Source organism: Centruroides vittatus, unplaced genomic scaffold (genome assembly GCF_030686945.1).
Source record: "Centruroides vittatus isolate TY-2023 unplaced genomic scaffold, ASM3068694v2 contig_723, whole genome shotgun sequence".
Taxonomy (NCBI): domain Eukaryota; kingdom Metazoa; phylum Arthropoda; class Arachnida; order Scorpiones; family Buthidae; genus Centruroides; species Centruroides vittatus.
In genome coordinates this window covers 284,292-308,509 of record NW_027122461.1, presented here as the reverse complement: position 1 = coordinate 308,509, position 24,218 = coordinate 284,292, and the positions used below count along the sequence as shown (strand labels likewise).

At 36.2% G+C, this 24,218-nt stretch overlaps 2 protein-coding genes across 3 annotated transcripts in view; one reads left to right on the top strand and one right to left on the bottom strand.

The window, feature by feature from the left end:
* Window positions 1-10,553, top strand: part of Use1 (Vesicle transport protein Use1) — a 29,665-nt gene extending 19,112 nt beyond the window's left edge. For both annotated transcript variants that reach the window (XM_067276968.1, XM_067276969.1), the window contains exon 6: window positions 10,285-10,553. In XM_067276968.1, coding sequence (XP_067133069.1) covers window positions 10,285-10,464 — 180 coding nt within the window. In that variant the 3' untranslated portion in view covers window positions 10,465-10,553. The remainder of the gene's footprint in view (window positions 1-10,284) is intronic.
* Window positions 10,554-10,572: 19 nt separating this feature from the next.
* Window positions 10,573-14,425, bottom strand: LOC136980774 (myocyte-specific enhancer factor 2C-like). Its single transcript, XM_067276966.1, has 8 exons — window positions 14,293-14,425; window positions 13,840-14,043; window positions 13,607-13,771; window positions 13,383-13,536; window positions 13,120-13,295; window positions 12,945-13,050; window positions 12,754-12,868; window positions 10,573-12,676 (listed from the first exon to the last, which is right to left on the bottom strand). Exons 1-8 carry the CDS (start codon window positions 14,344-14,346, stop codon window positions 12,400-12,402), a joined length of 1,251 nt encoding a protein of 416 aa, XP_067133067.1. The 5' UTR covers window positions 14,347-14,425; the 3' UTR covers window positions 10,573-12,399.
* Window positions 14,426-24,218: the final 9,793 nt, after the last annotated feature.

Below are 24,218 nucleotides of genomic sequence, written 5' to 3'. Positions count from 1 at the left end.
CTGTATCTTTAGGTTTATACTTTTGGTTACACTGCCACTTGCTCCTCCTCAGCCCACATAGCGTAAGATGTTTTGCAATAATAGAGACAGGGTTATGCTTTTTGAAAAATCTGGAATTTATGCTATACCTTTACAAAATTTACTATGTCAAAACTACTATCTATAGGTGCCACTACCAGAATTCTCCTTATCTGTCTAGCAGAGCATTGTGAAGATATTATACAACAGAGGTAGCGAAAAAATGTGATGGAATATAACTTAATCCTCTTTGGTCTCAAATTTTGCTGGTGAAATGCTTTGGGGTCAGGAGTGTCTTGTTCAAATGGGAATCTTTGTTCATTACATCAATGTTGCCATGCACACAACTCTCCTATACTTAATATACCAGAGCTGCGGGTTGTGCTGTTCAACCTTCTTAAATAGTAGATAATGCAATTATGTGACAAAAACATAGCGATGTCAATGGTGCTCCAGTGTTTGCGTTGTGTTTGAATTTTCTGTATATTGTTAAATATATTTCATAATACAGAATTGATGAAAGAAATTCCAAAATAAATGATACAGAAATGAAAATAGGAAAGATTTTATTTAATGTATGGGTTTATGACAAAAGAAATTTGTGTTGCATTATCAGTGGGTACGTTTAAATTTTAGTAATAACTGGATTTCTTAATAAAGGAATAAACACATAAGTGTATTGTCATAACAAAAGTTAAAGTTTTATTAAAATAAATTGATAAATAAAATTAAAATTCAAAATTACAAAATATAAAATTGTACGACTTCTTTGAATGTCATCAAAATTTAGAAAGTGAAATAGAGGGTCTTTCAAAATGAATGGTACTGTTTGAAATTACTGTAATTACGTTAATTATTATCTTAGAAGGTTAGTAGCGTTTTGAAGTTTAATTAAATGCACCTTTATACACTCATTATTACTTGAGAGCTGGAATATAGAATTAAATAGGATTTTAGAGTTACTATTGGATACAGTTCGTCTACAAATGCTGCTGTTAGTGTAATTAATTCTTGTATTAACAAGTCTCAAAATGAAGAACATAAAGGTTTTGCTTAATAATAAATTGACAGATAAGACCTTAGTTCGTAATAAGCCAGCCACACGGCCGAAGCGGGTAAAATGCTACGTGGGATCCGTGATTGAATTGGCGCAATAAAATAACTTTGGGAAATTTTGGGAGTGTGTTTTGAGTACATCGAGCCCCCTCCTTTACCACCCGATCACTCTGTCATAGGCCTGGCCAAACCCACGCAGTGTCCAAAAAATTAGTTTGTGAGACTTATAAGAAATTTTCCTGTAAATATAAATTAAAAGAAATTCCATTTGGATCAGAACAAGATAAATATATTGAAAAAGTGGAATTACTACTTAATTAAGCTGGTTAATAAGTAGATTTTTATCATGTATATTATGTAAGATTCTTCTTTTTATGTCCATTTTTCAAGTGGGTAAATGAATATTAAACTGAGTAATCAGGCAGGCATCTCTATCGCTCTATTTCCCTCCCTTACAACATTAGCATTTATCAAAAGTGTGAAAATTAAATTTTCCAAACAAATATAAACTTAAACAAGTTGGCAAATAATTGCACAAATATATAAGATCAATTCACTTTAAAAATAGGATATATTTACTAGATCTGTTAGTGATTTTCTTAAAACACTTTCACTATAAACCAGTGTTTCTTAAACTGGCTTGGAACCTTGAAGTGTTTCTCAGAGATGTGGGATTCTGCAAAATGAAAATACATAATGGATGAAAAAGTTTCTCGGCGATCCTAAATTTGTATGTATACATTCAGTAATCATTTAACCATCGATAATGTGTAAATAGTTCATTGCTGCTTCACTCCAGAAGTTTTTTAAAAGACAAATACAAATAATTGTTATTTTATTCTAGTTTTTATTCATTTTTTTAATATTTATTTATTTCTAAAATAAGTATTTTTAGATTCAGGAAATAGAAACTAGTATCTTTGCAGGGGATGGGATATGGACCGGTAGGAGTTCCTCAGTAAGTTATATAGGTTTTTTTTTTTTTAAAGGTTCTGTTTGTTAAAATACATTGATTCTCAATATATTTTAACAAACTGACATAACTGTTATTTATCTGCTTAGTAAACTGCTTTACAAGCTAATACGTGTTCTCAGTTTGCCATAGGTTATTTTGTGCTTCAAACACATTCGTGTAAAACTTGTTAATAGGGTAAATGATACAGTTATTGGCCATTTTGAATTTAAACCTTTTTAGTACAAGTTCTGTAAAAGCTATTCTAGAAGTATTGCATGGAAGCATTAATACAGTGGACCCCCGATATAACGCGCATGTTGGCTAACAACACCTGCATTATAAGGTGAACCACGTTATACTGAGCGGCGCGGTGTAACGCAGTTCACCTCCTTACTTTAGCAATATTGTCAAGCTTTTCTTTCACACTGTAAGCTTTTCTTTTACTAATCATGTATACAATAATTAAACACTATTCAAAATACATTCAGGAACTCAATACATACACAATTACTCAATACGCAGAACAATAAAATGCGCTACTCACTAACGCTGCACTGACCCGTATAAACATGTTTGAGTTTATCGCATCGCAAACATTGCCCGCACTGTAACTGAGTGTGCGGTATAGTGAGCAGCGCTATAACGAAGGTCCACTGTATAAGTTTCTGCTGTCATGTACGGCCGATAACTATAAAACTTTGTAAAACAAAACACATTTTGGATTAAATGATTGGTATTTATAATCTGTAGCTGTGGTCCTCTATCCCCCGCATAAAAACAGGTTTGACTGTATATATATATTTCTAGACAATTCCAGTTTACTATTTATTTAATACAATAAAGTTTAATAGTTTACTGCTTTAATGTTTTGTGAGAATTGTAAACATGGAATTGCTTATTGGTTTCTAGTGTTTTGTTAACTTCAGAATTGTTGAGAACCATCACTATATTTTGGCAGTAGGAAGGCAGTACAATTCATCAATAAGTATATTTTATTACTTAATTATTTATTGTGACACCATCACAATACTGGGCTTCAATTTTTAATCATATTTTTTAATTTATTTAATTTAAAATATATGCTCTTCATCTGAAATTAGTAGTGGCTTCTCCCTGTACATCATACTTTTCCTGCTAGCTGTAGAGTCATGCCAGTCTTCTAACTCCTTTAAAAAAAAAATTTTGAATTGAAATAGACTGACCTTCGGTTTGTATCAGAAATTCATATATAGTTAATTGGGGCCTCCTGTCCTTAAGCTTTCCATATTTGGTCTCGACTCTCATCTATCCAACTCCGTTCTTGAGATTAAGGAAAGGACAGACAGGCAAACAACAGTGGAAATTTATACATCTACAATTTTTTCAAATTGCAGCTGAAAAATTTCCTTAAGTTGCCAGTAACTAGGCCCTATACCCTGTTTAACACCAAACAAAATATCCATTTGTAATGCTTATGGTATTTTTTTGTGTTATTGTGTATATAACTCGAAAATATTTTTTAAAAATCTAGTAAAAACACTAATTGAAGAATGATCTTATTGCTACATAATTGTTTTCAAGCTACTAAGCTTTGTTTTTCAATATGTCAAGGACTCTGAAGAAAACCGTTTCATTCAAACGGAATTCTCGATGCATTTATAGACGAAGCTGTAAAGTTTTCCGAGCAGTTACGTAGTATTCAATTAAGACTTCTTCAGTTAATTAAAGTGTTTTTTTTATTTGGTTTTTAAGATGTTATCTCAGAGTTGAAAATGTGTTGGCCTCTGTTCAAGTTGATAATGCTTTATGTGATTCTTCGAACAGAAACTAACAACTTATACAATAAATGGATAACGTATTACGTTTGAGTTTTTAGCATTGTCATAATATGACAGCAATTAAATTATTTCCGTTATAAATAGACCACAAATTGCAAATATAGAAGCAATTTAAGTATATTCAAAAGTCGTGATTGTAACGTTATGATTTCCAATGATAAGAGGTAGGGTAGAGTTTACTATATTTTAAACCTAAATTTTCATACTGTAAATAATAGCATTAGAATAGTTTGTAAGTTTAAAATTTTTACAACAAATATCTAAAATATTTATATTTGTATTTGAATTTTTTATTACTTACGAACTCACTGTTTTGTACTTAATATTTTGATACCATAAATTGTTTTTTGTGCACCAAATTTGCACTTTTGCGCATTCTCGGCCGACAAACAAAGGTTTTGAGTTATAGCACTTTCAACGGCTAGCTCGGCTAGCACTTTCGACTAGTTTCTCTTCTGATAAAGGCAAAATTATTTGTAAAAATTTATTTTTATTGCATTTTCTGTTCAATTTGTGGTTTTAATATTTTAAATACTTTTACTATCTTAGCAAGTGATTTTCTAATTAGCCGAATTCTGTATAGAAAACTAAGGTACTGGGGGTAGCCTACAAAATAAGGAAAGGAAAAGTTATTAATAAAGAAAGAAAACACTTTTAATATGTTAAAAGTAGGAGATAGTGTCCGTTTCTGGACTACATCTCTAAAACTTATTTTGAAATGAAAGAAAACAAAACAAATACATTCCCATTTTGTATTAATATCTGCTTTTTTCAGTTTAGCCTTGTTTTATAGTTGGGTGAACTTATCTATCTCCAATTTATTAATACAGTCGGGTCGGTCCGAGCCCGAACCTTTGGGTTTCGGGTGCATTTAGCCGACGGCATCCGATAATTTGCGTAGTCCTCAACTGGAATATCGTACAAACTGCTCGCTACTTAACTTTAGCAATCCAACGAGAACCAATATGCTCGGCGAAGAATAGTTTTAATAATGTATAATATACGGTAGAATAATTTGAAAATTCTTTGGATTTATATATAAGTTTTGTTCATTGAATCATTAATTTTTATCCTGAAATAAAATCCTGTTTCAAATGTTAAATAATTCTTTTATTTCTATCCTATTGTCTAATATTTAAGAAGAAATCAGTAAGCATTTATGAGTCTGACATTTTCTTCTTGAACAATTAATGGTCTCTCATTGATGCTATAAATAGCATCTCCGAGTGCAGTTGCCGGAATAATTACTGAATCATGTTGAGGGTGACTTTTTTTATTTCCAAATCGAAATAGATCCTTTTTGACTTATTTGTGTTGGAATTGACTTACTTGTTAGAACTTTTAAAATATTCTTACTTTATTTTATAATAGTATACAATAATTGGATTTTCATACTTTTTTTTTATAACTAAGTCTATTACAGACCTTAAGCTTAGAGATTTTCACATCTTAACTGTGCAGAATTTATTATGAGTAGTTATCAAAATCATTCAATAGAATCTATTTTCCATATAACACAATGAAATATGCTTGTTTTTAGGGTTGTCCAATTTTGGGTATATGGTTTTTGAGTTACTTTTGACTCTTTTCTCCCTGTTGTGATATACTTTTGGCAAATCCTCTCCTCTTTAATAATACTAATACTACTAAAAAGTCCAAGCAAACAATACCTGAACCCATCCCTCTCCCCTCGCCATGTATTGCGATGTACATTTTGCAAGCCCCTCTCAAACTGTACACATTATTTATTGATGGACAGGCACCATCCAGGCTATTAGCAATCCCCGAGGAGTCCATCCCTTTAATTGGATATCAATAAATTATTAGAGGTCATTCTGGGTTAGCTGGAAAATTTATTTTTATATATATTTAAATTTAATTGAAGTAGAACACAAATTTAAGCGTTTTCTAGAATTAGTATTTTTATATTTGACTTTTCACATCATCCCGTATTTGTAATTTATTTATATTAGCGTAGAAAGGGGTTGGCAAATTAAATCTAATTTTGGAAAGGAGTCGACGGGTGAAAAGGATGGGAGTCGGAAGCTCCCGACGTAAATAAATCAAACGTTTGGAAAACTTAACAAAAACAAAAAATGAATTTCCCATTGTTAAATTTGAGACATTTCAGTCATAAGGAAAAGCTCGGTTTCATTCCACGTAGTGTTGGCACAATGTTTTCTCATTCATTGTGAAGTATCGTGCCAACACCGAATGACGAAACACCTTGCCAACACTGTACGGAATTGAAACAAAGCTCCATTTCCTATGTCTGCATTTAAGACAAGCTTTGTGAAAATGTCTTATTTGAGATAAACCATTGTGAAATTGGGTTGTTTTTCTTGAAGATGATAATGTATTTGAATAATATACATATATAAAACCAGGTCCAAATTACAATAATAATTTTAACTGTTGGCTGGAACTTGGTTAATTAATTAACTCATTTTTAGCCCAATAGTTAATCAGGTTCTATCATGTGTTTGTTTGAAGAATCAAAACTTCAGCTTGCTTAAAATATATTTTGTTGCAACATCCAGAAGTTGTGCAAAACAATCCAGTAATTTGTTTTGTACTTAAATTCACATAATATAATTGAAAAAGATTTGTGGAACCTGAAGATGACGTTTGAAAAAGGTTGAAAACATTTGTTGTTTTCAAACAATTGGGTTTATTCATTACTGGATTTTTGTAGTTTTGATACTAAATATAGCGCATCCAGTTTTTTAGATTTATAAAATGAAGTAAAGCAGGTTTTAGAAAAAATGATTTTAAAATATTACAATTGTTCATATCATATGACTCCGTTAAAAGAACAAAAAAAACTGACGCTAGAATTTGCAATGGGAGTTGGGTTTATTTAAGATTAACTGTTTTCTGAGACTGAACTGTTCCATCTTCAGGTCAGTAGAACATCTATGTTCTGTCTAGGAAGTCCATAAACCCTTATCATAAATCTTTATAATCTCCTTTGTAATATTTGTAAATCCCTATAAACCTTTGTGTGTGGAGGAGAGTTTCATGAATGTGATCTTGTTTACATTTGCATGCACCCCACATCTCACTGTTAGAATTGAAATGGTGGATGAGTTCTTTTTCTGTTGAGGAGAGTTGGTCATAAGTATGTGGCATTTTTGTGTCTGATACGACAGAGCACGTACAGACCTTTTGGACAACTAGCCTGGTGAGTTCATTATTAAATTAAAAAGTTTATATGGCTTATAAGGACTTTGAGGACATAGTGTAGATGAGATGGGATAGTTTGGTTCCAAAATATGTTTAATGTTAAATAAACCAGATTGATGCTAGAACACACGAAGGAGTCCAGATTCTCCTTCATGTGTTCTAGCATCATTTTTCAAAGATCTAATTAATTATTATTGACGTTTGGCATGATCTTTAAATCAGGATTGATCCTTACGATTTTTAATAGATGAATATGTCTAGACGTGCACTTGCGCATATACTTTATACTACAGAGCAAACCAAAAGTATCCATACACAGGTTATAAAGGGCACACTTTGTTATACAAATTACTTATAAATCATAAAATATATTGGTTTTGAGTGTGATTTAACTAAATGTGTGTATAGATGAATTCTTCCCACTTGTAATGAACTTGTGTTAAAACATCTGGTATTGAATTGTGTGAGCACATGTATGGTAAATGTGTCGAGTGGTTTTGTTGTAGCCTACAAATACCTCCCCCACAAATAAAAATAAAAAGGATGAATGTGGCAACCTTGAAGATTAGTGGCTAATCTGACAACCAGAAACTTTTAATTCATCTATTTTCTATATGTTACAAATTAATGATTAATCATATATAATTTGTGCTAAAGATTTAAAAGGGTTAAGATTTTATTTTAGAAAACTTGTTAAAACAATTGAATACTAGATAGAATTTATCTGTGTTATATATTTGGATGGTAAAGAAAAATTCCAACTTAATAATTAAATATGAGATTTAGACTAGAAACTGTTTAACACGTTGACTGCCACGTGACTTTTCAGGATTCTGTTGTAAAACGCCAACTTAATTTAATTATATTATATTATTAAAAACTCTAATCAGAGTACATAGAAATAATCAAAAAGCATATAGAATGTGTTTTTCTTGAAATAAAGGTATTGCGAATTATCTCATAGTTGGCTTATGTAACAGAAAGCTCTTCGCTAAAGCCAAACTACGAGTTAATTCGTGCACAGGCACGATTCGTCCTGTCACTTCGCTACAGCCAATCGGAGATGTGCGTCTAAATTCATTAGTAATAAATCGGATATAGAGGCGAGCACATCACATTTACGTCTTTTTTGAGAGTGTTATTTTTTATTTATTTTTATAATCAAATTATAAATATCCCAATATGGATAAGAAAAGACTACTGACTAAAAATCAACTTGATTACTACACTAATCTAAGTGATTCAGAATCTGACAAAATTTTTGGTGACGATGGAAACGACAGTAGCAATTATGTACCATCTGAGGAGTCAAGTGAGGACAGTGATTATGACGTCATCTCCGAACCTAAAGATGAGACTATTCTTGGCATTGACCGATCAGATCAAATGCTATCGTACTACACAGCTCTAAGAAAGACTATTAGATGGCCCAAAAAGGTTGCATTACATATTATAGAGATATATATACATAATGCGCACAAACTCTTTCAAAAAGCAACTTCTTCTAAAATAAAACTTATAAAGTTTACAGAAGCATTCGTCAAAGCGTTGATTGGAGAAGAGATTCAACCAGTTTCAAAAAAATTAAATTGCAAGAGCTTCACTATTTACAGAGTATCCCACCTACTCAGAAAAAACAACATCCGACAAAGCCATGTCGAATTTGTACCAAAGCTAAAAAACGCCGAGAAATGCATTATTTCTGTCCAATCTGCCCAGAGAAGCCAGCCCTTTGCGTAGAAGATTGTTTTAAAAATTATTACAAACAATAAAAATATCGTTTTGCTTTCGATTTTGAATAAACTTTTTATGATTATATTTTCTGTTCATTTATTAATAAATGTTCTGTTCATGTAAGCCAAACTTGATTTTTTGTTCTTGCCCCTGAAGCTATCTATTCATATTTACACTGATATACTACGAATTACATCGTAGCTGCACAAATATGGCAAGGAAACAAACTACGATATAACTCGTAGGTGGCGTCCTAGGCAGAAACGGTAACTACGAGTCATCTCGTAGATGGCAGTCAACGTGTTAAAACAATTTTCTATAGAGCACTTCTGTGTGTACCCTAGGGATACACCAGAAGCTATAAGTGTAAGTACAGGAGGCTCGGGAGTATATAGCAGCAGTCTTAACCTTTACCGTTTGCAGAGTATATTATAACAATCTATTTAGTGTAAAAATACAGTCAATTTTATATTAGTGTTTGAACAATATTGCATACAGAGCTTAAAACTAATTAAACATCCTTATTTTTTCTACTGTTTCGAAATTGTGGTACACTACCTGCCTAATGGATATTATGAGGAGGCTTTACAACAGTCCTCATAAATTTTGAGCAGTATCTTTATCTACTTTTAATTACTTTTATATAATACTAATTTTAAATGAAAGGGAAAGGTGTTTTGATTTATTTTTGCTTTCTTATATAATTTTAAAGTTAAATTTCAATACTTGAGTTAATTACTATTAATAGTAGACATGATTAATCAGTTGTTTGCATTTAATTACGTAAATTCACCTTAAAGTGTAAAGACATATACGGAACCAGTCTAGTGGAAAGAAGTTATACACGCGTATATAAATGTTATTTTTGCATTAAATCCTACCTAAAGGTGTTTTGACTTCCGTTGCAATCAACAACAACATAAAGATGCTATTTAATTATGATGTAGTGGTTAGTTATTGTAAAACTGATGTGTAATCCTTACTCTTGAAAAATAATTGGATCAGGTGACTCGGTTGTGAGTGATGATTTTTGAATATGGTCACATGTTGCGTTGCCAAATTATATATTCCGTAAAGTATTTCTAAACATTTTGCATGTTATATTCACCTTAAAATTTTTATGGGCAGGTGACTTATTAAACATTGATAGAAAGTAAGATGTATATAGAGGCAGGTGAAAGTCTCTGATGTTGGGCACTTCCTCTCATTAACCGTACTTAAATATATCGAAGGTCGCCAAATCGTGCTGGCAAACCGTCAGAAGTGTGACTCATATCGTGATTTTAGTGTCAATAAGACACTAACAGCTAACTGTTTATAATTTGGTGCTAAGCCAGAATTGAAATTGAGTTTCTATGTAAAAAAACTCCAGAATTTAATAAGAAGGTTTGTAGTATTCCTTCGTGCATTTATTAACGTTTGAGGCAAACCGACATGTCTCCGACAGTCTATAATGTAGATTTTTATTACGGTGTTTTTTTCGATAATCACTTAAAAAGCTGTTTCTTTTTATTAAAGACGCTTCAACGAGCTTCTCAGTTAACCGATCAGAACTACTCACGACTGAAAGTCGAAACGGATCGGCTGGAAAAGCATTCCAAGCGTTGTTGTAACTGGTGGGTGTTGCTGGTTCTGGGCATCGTGTGCATTACGTTCCTCTGGATGATCGTATTCATGAGACTTTTCCCCAAACGATGACTTTGACGTCGGGTTTAAATGTAAAGTAATGTATAAAGGCTTTTTTGATAGTTTATATTTATTAATAAATATAATTGTTTAATAATTAATGGGCCAAACTGGTTAAACTTCATTTTAATAGTAAATAATTTATTTGTAAATTTCATTACAAAAGTGTATTGTTCTTAAAACAAGAAACAAATTTTGTTTGTTTGTTTATTATTTATTTTTTTCACAGGCAGATAAAAATACACAACCTAAGCATGATGTAGTGCCAACAACAATGAATGGCAAACAGTTTTGTAACGAGACTCTCTTCCATTAAAATTATGACAATCTCTATGGGTGGGTCGCACCCGAGTACACGAAGCTGGTTGACTAGCACAGGCTCCATATGAAAGACACGTTACCGAACAATGGGCCATCGATAACCGGTGTTTGTATCAACAAATTTTTTTACAATGCCATTCCCACCCGCGAGGTTTGGCACTTTGGCAGCACGTTATGGCAACATAAAATATGGCACTATGCAGCAGGGGTGCAAAAGCTGTGCTTTTTTTTTTTTTTAAATTGTCCTTTTTACATTAAATATGATAATTAAAGAAATTAAAAACTTTTAAAATGAACTAGGTTCACAAAATTATAAATATTTTAAAATTTTACATTGCTAGTATTCACACGAAGACGGCCGGTCGGTATTTACACAAAAATAACAGATCGGTAAATAAAAAGTCTAAATACGAAGCAAGTCGTCGGCCTTCACAGTCAACCAGCTGTATTTTAAAATCTGCTATAAAGTCGTCTGCATTGTCAACGGCAGTTCAACAGTGACAACATTTTTTCTGGCAGTTTTGACTGTACATTGGAAGATTATACATTACTGACCAGAAAGGGTCAAAAATACTACACAAACATAAAAAGAGTTTGATGGGATTAATTGGTGAGGGAGATATCACCATAACTTTTCATATTACTACCATCACAAACAGCAACCATCAACACAATGATCAATTTTTTTTAATCTTCTATATTCCAACAGGCAATAAATCTGCAATGTCAGAACAGTAACCAGCCACGTAGTGACTCACATGCACGGAACAAATCGAGAACTATATATTTCGGTGCAGGATGTAATTTTCAACAATATAGGAAGAAATTTGTAAAAGGAAGCTTTAAGTACTTCAACAAAGCAGCTCGTTCCTCCGGCAGAGAAACAACTAACTATAATAATAATAGATAACTCATGGTGCAAAGCTGGACACTATTGTTCTTTTTTTTGTCTCTCCACACAGGGAATGTAACTAACGAAAATAGAAATTTTCAAATAGTGCTAGCTCTATCATGCCTTTTATATAAACGAGGCCATGTTTGGTGTCTAACATCTATTTCATAGAAAACATTTTGCCCAATAAATATCCAAACTGTCAGAACTTACGTCATCATAATAGAACTTTGGTATAAAATCTCTATATTTCTCACTATACCCAATATCACTAATATTAGGATCTGTTTCTTCTGGTAGTTGGGGAGACCACTCCTGATTTGATTGAAATAAAGGTGCCCTACAAGAATACACCATCTTTTCAGTCTGCACGTTCTATCACAGTAGCTTTTGGGGTGAAGACGGATTTTTTTTTTTAACAGAGACTGATCTAACATTGTTGACCTTATGTTTTTTCTCGGCTGTTGGTGTGCGAACTGTATGTAGGACAGTCCTAAAAACCTTTTCTGTGTAACAGAAGGCGTAATGTTTTCGGAGTGAGCAGTACCGTTTATGGTACAGACGTACACGATTTTATGTTACAGTTACCGAAAAACTCAAGTCTGATAACCTTGTTTAAAGTGCACAGTGCACGTTTTAGAAAAAAAGGCCAAAGGGGGTGGTCATTGTGAACTGTGAGCTATGACTACATAAAGGGTACAGGAAGACCATCCTTATACCGACGACAAGATTCACTACGTTGCCCAGCTGTCTGCAGTCAGACGGACCCTCTTGGTGATGGGTCCGTCGTATTCTGGCACGACGCTGGGATCCGGAGACGACGAAGTGGAAGGAATAAGCGGATGCCCGGGCGAGAGGTGACCCGTCACGGAGGGTGGTCGCTGGAGCGCAGAACCGTCTCTCGACGGCGAAATGGGTTCACTTTTAATTTTGACAGAAAGCGGTGACGACGGAGGAGGAGTATTAACCGACATATGAGGCAAAACACCAGAAGTAAGTGTTGCACTGGGGCTAAAATCATAATAATAAATTATAATACCCAATATAAAAATAAATATTTGTTACTCACTGATATATGGCAATCTTACCTGCCTTGACTCATGCCTGTAGGTACACTCGATAAAGGGTTTTGTGTCGACCAACCGTGTAACAAATTCGGAGAGTTAAATCCTAAACTTAAGTCAGTATTTAACTGGAAATCATCTACAAAATATACAAAAGTAAAACAAATGAAATATTTCTGTGAGGAAAAAGATTTGTTATAATAATAATTACTCACTTGTAAAACTAGATGTGAGTGTGGACGGATAACTTGTCACACTAGGAAGAGGGGTGGTCACGGAAACCACTGGAGTACCAAGGGAAATGTTGGAATTTCGAGATATCTGCATAGCAAACGAACATTAAATAAGAATTCCAAAAATTTATCATCATCAGATAAAGATTTTTCTTACAAGGCCAGCAGTTGCCTGATGAGAATTCGGGATGACCACTCGAAGATTCGGTCTTGTCCCATTGCCCGTCGGCGAAGAATTTTGTTTATCGTGTTTGTTCCCAAGTTCCGGAGAACTCGGTGAAACAGGTCTATGGTAACCGTTTGCAGTCGTCCCATTGATGTCGAGTAGCGTTCCTTTTAAAAGAAGGTTTAAAAATTGGATCATCCGACGAATTTCACTTTACAAAGTTAAATCATATTTTCAAATATCAATAAAATTACCCGAAGAGCTGGGACGAGGACTAACGCTAGTGTGCGAGGGCATTTGAGGCGACGAGTGTAATAGCCCATGATCTGGAGAGTTGTAAGTGGTACTATTCACAGATGCATTAATTGATAGTGGTGATAACCCTTGACTAATCACCGGAGGTGGGACCTAAAAATAAAATTAGATATTAAAATTTTGACAATTTATATAAATTCAGAATTTAAAAAAACCTACTTACTCTGTTACCATTTAGCTGAATATTTCTTTGCATTAAAAGTTCAAATTCTTCGTTAATTTTGTTATATTTTGCTTCTGTACGAGGAGTGAGGACATACTGGTCTTGTTCCGGCTCAGGACTTTCACAACCATTGGATGAATTTTTATGTTCCTTTTTGCTAAGTGCCTACAAAATCAGAATTTAAAATTTTAGTCTCGAGCGATTCCCACAATTAGTCGTCGCAGTTGACTAACCTCGACAATGTCACTATTTGTTCTACTTTCGTGGGGTTCATTATATTCGGTGTATTTCAATAAAACCTTGTCCATGTCTGTACTTGCATATTGAAATAACTTGTTAGTACTGTTGAAGATAATGAGAGCAATTTCGCAGTCACACAACACACTGAGTTCGTATGCCTTCTTCATCAATCCAAATTTCCGCTTTGTAAAAGTCACCTAATTTAAGTTTGAAAATTTAAATAACTTAAAAGAAAAAAAAGCACGTAAAATAGTAAAGTCAAGTTTCTAAAAATCTTTTTAAAAAAAAAAAAATCACATATTTTTTGATATAGAGATAAGGTAAATCGATACCCCCGACTCCAACATTGTCTCATTACGACACCAAACAAAAATATTACATTTACGTCATCTAGCGATACGGACATTATATCAAAGCCCACGACAGTTGCCCAAACTCGTACCTACCTGTCGATTTCGCTCGTCGGTGATTCGGGATATTTGGATCTTTTTCCTACCCATGCTGGATGGTGGTAGACAACAAGGCACAGAACTCTGTTTTTGTAGACTCACAATATGAAGGGACTGTTGATAGTTGACGTTAAAAGGAACAGAAGCTGTTTTCAAAGTTAACGCCAGCTTGTGGTCATGTGAACGAGTGTGGCTCTGCTGGCCCTAGAAGGAAGGATTCGGATCTGAAATTGTAGATCTACGTCAAAACTCTTAACCTCTAGTTCGGCATTACGTAATTAAAATCAATCATTTAAAATAAGTATCGATTTCTTTTTCTCCGGACTCCACCCAGAAACGATTAGATTTACATATGTATTTTTTTTTTCTCCCCCTCTTTAACGAATGACATTCCTAGAGAGGAGAAATGAATCCACCTTCTAACAATTTCTACCAGAGGTGAAATCAAACTTTATTCATTTCACTTAGGGGTAGCAACAAACTGGCTTAGCAGCACACCAGCATCCCCACTGAAATAAAAACTTAAAAAAACTAAATATTTTTATCATCCCAGATTGAAAAAAAGCAAATTATCTATCTAGGTTATTCACATTATTAGTGATTCATAATTAATTATATATATATATATATATATAAAAGATAGCTATCGCAAGAAATTATCACCAGATAGGCCAATGCAAGAGATAGATCTCACCATTCAAATAAACAGATGGAAATTTTTATTGAGGGAGGGTGGAGAAAGGAAAGGGGAAACCCCCTATCTAAGATAACAGGCTTTCCTCAGAGCTGGATGGAGACTAACAGGAAACACGGGATCTGATATCCTCCATATGTTTAATCCCAACACGTTCGCTCGGAGCGGAGCAGAACTCGCAACGCATAACTCCCCCCCCCCACGAGTCTCGCTCGACCGGGAAGTAAGGCGAACGAGAAAACCGAGGCGCAAGGTCAAGGAACCGAAGTCGGGTTAACAAACTCGAGCCTTACTAGGTCAGTGTATTACCTAGTATTCGAGTGGCCTCCGGCCTTTCTCTCGACTCCACACTTTCTCGTCGCAGAGAAAGAGAGAGAACGGCGGCCTCCCCCCTCTCTGTAGCACGTGTCGCTATCTGGTTATCGGGGTTCAAAGACACGCGCAATCTGTCCCGAAAACTGGGAAAAAAACGAACCGGGTTAGGACGTTCAACTCCCATGGTCGCCCCCTTATTGCTAATGCGCCATCCGGGAAGAGCGCGACGCATAGGCTGATGCCATACGCGAGGTATTGTGATGACCCGCTGAAAATAGCTCGGAATAAAGAAACACCAAAAATAGCAGCCTACCTCAATTCGCCGCAGGAACGATATGACTTAAGTCTAAACATCTCTTTGGTACACCGGGCATGTACACATGCGCCATGAGCGCCTCTGACGTCGGGCATCCGATGACCAATCGTGTACAGTCACTTAAGCCAGCTCTCGTCGGACGCTGAAAAGGGCAATGTCGCGCGAGGGAGCTCGATCGGCCATTCTATCTCCTACCGAACCCGTCCACCTCGGCCCGTAATTGTTGTCTAACGCTCGATAAGCGGGCCTCCGACGTCGCCCCCTCCCGACTCTTCGGCCCGTCCGAATTCGGTGGCCCGAGCGAAACTACCGGAAAAAAAAGACGGAACGGTACACCCCGACGGGGGAGATCTCCCCCCAGAATGACGTCGGGCACCGCCAAGGTCAAGACGGGTAAATAACAGGGAGGGTGACGAGATAAAACCTCTGACAAATAAGTTTGCAACGGGAAGTGAGATTTCCGGGTGTTTACTCGTATCCTTCGATCCTCGTGCCATACATCAATCCGGCGATGGCCATCCCGCTCTGGAGACGAGCCACGCGCGGACGTTACCCCCCCCCACGCGTGGTGGATAATTTCTGCAAAAATAAAATTTCGGTCATTAACTGTAGAAAAGTATCGGATCTCCAACGTAAACAAGCAAAACGTAAACGCGGGGAGGGGAGGAAAAACTCGGCCCTGTGGGAAAACGGCGTGCGTAGTTGAGAAAAAGATTGCGTAAATCGAAGGGGGTGTCGGAACGCTTTAATGGGTTCGATAATTTGCGTAACGAAGTAAACAAAGGCCGGGGCAACGCGCGTCGATCCGACAATACGCGCGCCATATGGTGCGGCAGCGCCTGCGACGCGGTGTTCTTCGGCGAACTCGTGTTTCGAAGGATGAGGTTCAGTTTCCTTATTTGGAAGCAAGACAGAGTTCTATCACCATCTTCTGGCAGCTCGCCTAACATCTGTTGCTCTGGAGTGATGGAGGGGGACGAGAGAAGCTGGAGAAAGAGCAGCCAAGGGGGGAGAGCTCGTCCCTCCTTTCGGGTATCGTGTGTCCCTCCATCGGCAGCCGAGAACCGGAGGAAGTGACGAAGGTCACGTGTCTGGCATCACGCCAACTCGGCTCCTATTTCAGCGCGGCGAACAAAGCCGCACACAGCACGTGCGATCTTTAGACCTCGCCACACCGGGACCGGGACGACACGTCCCGACGACAAAAGCAGCAACGGGCGCGTAAAAGACGCCACGCGTTGCGGGCGAACGACTAACATCGGTGGAGAGAGAAACAAAGTCTCTCCCGTCTTTTGCCGTTAGAACGTTCGTTTTCGGAAGGTCGCGTCGGAGAGGCGCTTGGACGACTTCCAAACGATGCGGAAACAGGATCCGGCCGCACGCAACCCGGCACACTCCGTCTTGGCAGCATCCCAACTACAACATTGCGCCATTACCGACAGCCGTCCCCTCCGAAGAATGCGCGTCGCGAGCGCCTGCCACGCGCGGAGCGCGCCGGATCGGTCACCGCCGCGCATCGCGGGAGAGCCCGCGGGATCCCGGACGTCGGGGGCTCTACTAAAATAGCCGGGAGCCGATCGAACGTGGAAAGCCCTCCCGTCGTTTCTCGAATTAGCCTGTTCTAAAGAGAAACCTTCCAAAATTATCAGCTAATCTAAACACGGGGTGCGCTCCAACTGCCGCCACATCCAGCAAAGTGGCGACGATGGCATATCGCTTTATGACACGGACCGAGACGGAGTACGACGGCAGGAGGCCGATCTCGTAGGGGGCCACCCCGCCCACCCCCACGCTGGATACTCTCGAGGGGTCCCGTCCCGGCTTTAAGCAGGTAACGTGGAGCGTTTCGAACGCCGATCGCGAGCGAGGGGGAAGCGCGGTCGCGCCGGCGCGCGCGCGCGTGTACACGGCTGGTACAGGTACGTCGCAGTCCTTGACATTTACCGGCGGAATGGGCGATTTTAATAAGACGGATGGGCCGAAGCAGCGGAGCGAGTTAAAAAACCCGAAGACGCATCTCTCGCCGGCGCAGATCTCGAGAGCAGACACACAAAAGTCCCCCCGAGCGTGACGAACGGCAACTAGACCCTGTTGCTATTTTTGGACGGGCGGCCTGGCTCACATCCGCCTAATTTCCGAGTAAAAATCTCAGTAAACGGATAACGAAACGTCTCCTTCGGATTATCTAATCGGCCCCTTAACTAATTTAACTCGTAAAGGATTAGGGGGACGGGGAGACGACCAGAGAGGAAATCCACCGACTTGTTTTCTTTTTTTCCGACTAAAAAAAAAGAGAGGGGGCATGCCACGCGCGCTGCCAATTACTTCATCCCCACGCATGTAGGCAGCGGCTAATGGCTTTTCTATTCGCCTAACGACCTTCCGCTTCGGCTTTTAAGCTCGAGAAAACCGGAAAAATGTCGAGCGGCAGTTTAAAATTTTTCGATCGAACTGGTTCGTTCGTCTCGACTTCCTCTTCTGGTGATAACTTATATGCCGAACGGGAAGGCACGCGCTACAGGAGTCGCACGCGCGCCTGCCTGTCTTCCTTCTCTCTCTTCTCAGAAATACTACGCACCGCGCGAAAAACAATGAGAGGAACCGAGCCAAGAACTTCACACGTGTGATTCATCAATTAGTCGTTCCAGACAAGATGATTTCTATCCGTCGAGTCGACCCCCGACCGAGTGTATTGCCTGAGATCTTTCTTTGAAAAATTACCTTTGCTCGATTTGATTCTGCTGTAGAATCTGTGTAATCTTACATTAGACATCCCTTGCCGATTTTCTGCCATCTGGTGATGTCATCTTAAACTAGACAGATGTGAATGAAGTGCTATTTATACTGTGTGTTCCACCAGATGAGTGGATGAAAGTTAAGAATTTTTCTTTGTTAGACTGGAAGGCTTTGCGTCCCCACAAAACTTACGGTCTGGCAATTTCTCGTACCCTGTACCGATTGTATAAAAACCATTTCTTTTCTTTATTCTCCCACCGACGGGCGACAGAAACGAGTTTCTTCCCGGCGTCTCGCTCTCTGCTCGATTTTGACGGCGTCGGCGTAAAATAAATTCTTTCCGGCCGGGAGAGGCGACTTTCGAAAGGAAGTCTGGAAAGAATTTCTCCGAATCCGGTATTATAAATAAAAGCGAGAACGTCGAATCGCTCGAACCTCCGCTTCTCTTCTGCCTCTACTCGGAGCTCTTTGCCTTCGAATCTCTCCGTTTGGCAAAAGCTTGTACGGAGAAACTAGATTGGTGCTTGCCCGTTTTTTCTTTGTTTCGAACGTGCCCCCGGAATCTTTTTCCGCGGACTAATTAAACATTCGAACCGACCGAAACTTTAATTGCTACAAGTTTATAAATGGTTTTGCAACTTCCTCTCAGTTTTGTTTACCACCTGTTGATAAGGTAAATACCTTACACTGGTATATTTTAATTTAAGCCTGTTTCAACATACAATAAATGTATGGTTTCGTAGAAAAGAAATATATGCTCTGGTGTCTACGTCGTTAATTAGTCTTAGTGAGTGAAAATGCACTTTTTAGTGTGTATTGTAGTAATAAAACTTGGATAGTTTAATACAGTTTGTACTGAGAACAGGTTAGAATTTTTCAAAAGCTATCCATCCTTGGAAACATTTCATTTGGCAGTAAAGTTATGATCTCTAGAGAACTATTATAACAACCCTAATGCCATTTTCAAATTCTCACAAGCAGTTGATCATTATTAAATGTACACATGAGCCAAGTTTAGAATATTCATAACCTTTAACAAGTCTGCAATGACTTTTGACACTAACTTTAAAAAAAAGATCAACAAAACTAACCTTTGAATTTCCTGTTCTCACGAACAAAACAGATTTCTAATGAATGTTTTCTATGGAGAAATCGGAAACTTTCTACTTCAATAACTAATGTAAAGAGAAGTTTAAAAATTTCACAAATATTCCAATTACCATTTAATACTTCTACATTTAATTAACACTGCAGATGACAATTTTTCTCCCCGACATTGTTTCAAATATCTAAACCATTACCTTCACTTTGTTATACAAATTAAAACTGACACAAGCAGATATTTAATTTATAAATTATTCTGTCAAACAGAAATTGTAATTAAAAATTACAAATTACCGTTTTATGTCTTTCTGGACCGTTATTAACGTGCAACAATCTCGGCACGGGAAATATTAAGCCGACGCGGCAACCCCGACCGGCCTTTTTCGAGTAGAAGCGCACAAAAACAAAGATTCGCCCGTTTTTATTTAGAGTTCTGCGTGTCGACGACTCGAAACCCGGAGGACGACGGGAACCATTAAAAAAAGTTTGAGTTTACGGATTCAAGGATATCGACTTCGGTGTACGTATACATATGTATAAAGCATACCGCACCAAGCGTGGCTCTGTGTTTACTCCGGCATACTTTTACTAATCATCGTCCCACTTTATATATATAAGTTGGATAGATAATCACTCTACCGCAAGAAAGTACAAGTCAAAATTCCGAAACTGCGCGCCGAAAGCCATTTTTTGGACGCCACGAACCGTCTACGCGGTCACTTTGCGGCTTCGTATTGGCGTATACGTCGACGGTATATTAATTAGTGTACAAATTAATGATTTATTCTTACGCAAAAGCCAAATATGTATAGATACGCTTTCGGTTTGAATCTGTATAGAAATTACTTTATTCTATAAAGAATTCATGCCGCTTGGAAATTTATAAGCTTGTTGTCCCGTTAATATTCTAGTTTAAATCCAGATAAAAGCAAGGATCTGAATAATGCAAACCCCCCTTTAGGAGGTATCTTGTGTGGAAGTTAATGTATGTGTATGCATAATAGAAAAATAACTGGACTCCGTTCCTATTTAATGTACGAAATGGAAAAATGGCAACGAGATATTTCAAGCAAGGCCAACCTATGATTAAAGTTGATGGATATATTTACACAGGTAATTCTAGAATACTAGAAAAATCGTTCTAGAATTTGCGGAAGGAGGAAGAGAGAGAGGGAAAAAGAGAACTCGTTTGGAGGCGAATTAGCACGATTTGGAAGCGAAATGGTGAGTAAAATCGCGTAGAAAATAAACTCAATTTCCTCGATTGAATCGCCTCTCCCCATTACCAACTCCGAACGTAACGCGTAAAATTGATAGATTTTGTTACAAAACATCTTACTGGCTATTGACCAAATCGCAGCAGTCCGACGAGCAATTACGCACTTCTACACAGATTGACGTCACCCACCTAGTATTATCATTTGGAGTGAATCCGTAAGCGGAGGTTTTTTAAACTACCCGAGACCATCTTTAACGTAGGAAACGTGTCGAATTCGCGTAACGCGGTGTTTATATCTTTCAACGTTAAGCAAAGATATAACAAACGGTACTTTTACTAACCTTCTATTTATGGTAAGTCATAGGCAACATCTACACTTCTCTCAATACTTCGACATACTGAAAATAGTTCCGGCCGACGTGGCGTAGTGCGGTGTGACGCTCCGTAAAGAAAAGTAGCGCCGGCAAACTGTGGTGACTCCGATCTATTTTAATATTTCGATCGAGTCCAGGGTTAAGGTTACGGCGGTGTTTGAATGGCGAACCAACCAATTTGCAAGGTATTATTCCGGAATCAGAAATGCGGTTTAATTCGGGCGGTGACGTCATGACAGAGGTTCGCCCGCCGGTTTGCGCGTGCCGAGAGCGCATGACGTCACGGGCGATATCAGCTGACTGGAATGGATGTTCTTTCATCCGAAAAAAAAAGTGGATGAGGAAGATTTCCAAGAGTTTTCACCCCTTAAAAACGTAACTGGATACTAAATAAAACAATTTACGTTATTTTGTTTATCTGTAACGCTTAAGTGGATTAATGTAAGAAGTTTTAGATGTTAGAATATGTCGGGTGTATATACGCACTTATAATAAATAATGTTTATATTATATATTTTATTTTTGTTTAAAAATAATATCATCTTAAGAAGGGAGGAGAATTTAATTCCCTATTCAACGTGCGTAATGTAATACACAATACATTTTGACTTTTATTATACAGTTAATAAACTGTAGCTTATTTTTATACAAAATCTCGTAGCTGTCGTTTCGTTACTTTGTTTATTCTTTCGTCACACCACCCTAAATAGTGTTAGTGTTACGTTGTAGAAAACTGTCGTGCCATCTCGTGTTCCGATTCGGAGTTAAACAATGAAAACAATATATAATTTCATTGTAATTCGATTTAAGAAAACTTAAATTTAATTCTTAAAATATATATTAATTTCTTCAAAAATAATGCCATTTTGGAAAACATTTTAAACTTTTTTTTCACATTACTTAAACAATTTATATTAATTACGGCATTGTTTATTTTGAAAGTGAAGTTTTAAATATTAAATTTCTTAAACAATAGAAACAGATAAAAGTTTAAAATTTAATTATCTAAATTTAAAAAAACACGAGTAATATTAAAGCGAATTAAATAATATAAAATTAATTATTATTATTATTTATTATAATATTTTTTAAGACGGGGAATATATTTAATTTTTCCGAGATTTTTTTTATAAAAAAAACTTACCTGATTTAAGCATCTTCTAGGAAAACATCATCCAGCAAAATCCACAAACACTTTGAGCTGATTAAACACAACCTCCGTTGACATGACAACCGATCTTACCTACACTTCCATCCACGTCCCGTCATACTCAGCGGCCAATGCCTCCCACGTGACTAGCGAGTTCATTAGTTATTCATTCAATGTTAAAGTTTATTTTAAGGAGTGAAAAACAGCCTAAGGGATTAATATATAGAATTGATTGCTTTTGTGACGTATGCCTGACGTCACTATGTCATCATTATTGCATTTCCTTTCAGATTTTGTAAAATTTTTTAATTAAGAATTATATATATATATATATATTTATATTTATATTTAAGAGAGAATTTTTTTAAAATCTCGCTCCTTATTTTCTATTTAGAAAAGAAAAAAAAATTAATGACGTCGTCGCCGATCTTTTTTTAATATACTCTCGTCTATAAAAACGACGGTAAATCAAATTATATTTGAATTTAAAGAAAAAAAAATATGTTTATTTATTTCTAGACCGCGTCGTGCGTAATTAATATCAAAAAGCGGTTTATTATGAATTAAAAAAAAAAACACTAATATTTAATACAAACGACCAGATAAAAATTCATAAATCTCGTGCAGATACGTAATTAATTATAACAACTTTTAAATACGTCAATAAGATGACGTCGGATTCTGAAAATGACGTCACGCGTCGTTTTGAATCCATTTCACTTTTTTGAAATTGTGTGTGTTTATATATATAAACGCATCCGATTTATATATAAAATTTCTCGTCTTTTATAAATTTCTATTGGAAAACTTTGCACCCATTACATTCTGCCACCGAATTTAATCATTTTTCGTAGATGGCCCGTTAAGCGGATTAAATTGCGTTCGATTGAGTAAGGAATCACGTGAAAATCGTATTGAGTTTCCATCATTTATATAACTTTAATATAATATATAAATAATTTAAATTAGATTTGACTAAATAGAGAGGGATTTGAATCTATCGCCAATAGAAAAAAAAAAAAAATTTATAACAACTCTTGACACGTGTTTACCGGAATTACAAACGACATTATAATTTTAATCGATGACGTAACAGAAGTTTTAGCGTTTCTAAATTTTGACGTCAGTGCAGATTTTATATAAATATAAAAGATATTTAAACACGCAGAGTATAAATTTATTTCGAACAATATTTGCATATAATTAAATTTATAAGACGTGACGTCTTTATTTTATATATATATATATATTTTACTTTATCTGAATTAACTACACGTTTTCTTATTTCTAAAACGTTTATGATTAAAATTTATCAATTTAAAATTTAAATCAAGAGAAACGTTCTTATATATTTATAAATATATAATGAATTATTGAACTTCGTATTATCCAATGAAACACAATAAAACGACAAAACAATTAATTTTTACACGGTTTACTTTATGGAGCCGCATTATTTCCGTTGTATTTTCTGTATATAATAAAATTTTATACGTTGAACAATTCGCTACATTTGTAAACATGTTTTTATGCTCTCAATTTAATTAGTTTTGTTTTGAGATTTCGTTTTTCAAGTGTGATAAATACGTAGAGGAAAAGAGGAGGAGGAAGAAGAAGGAAAAATTCTTTCACCGCCTCAAAGATTGAGTGGGCAATGGAAATGATAAGTTATACAGCTTTCCAAATATTTATTTCACAGCTTTTTGAAATAAATGTATTATTTACGCAACAATACAATTTAATTAAAAGTAACATAATATTGCCCTTGCTATATAACTATCACGTAACTCACCTTGATACGCTTCCTACCGTCTTAAGTGGTTACGTATACATCTACACGAATATAGTGAATATCAATTTTCGTTATTTATTAATAAAAGTATATATCTATAATAATTTGGAGTGTGATAATTATAAAAACTCAATAAACCGATATAAAAATCGAGATTTTATAATATACAAGTTCAAATATTGAACGTGGTGATAAAAATACGTGATTCAGATCCGTTTATTTC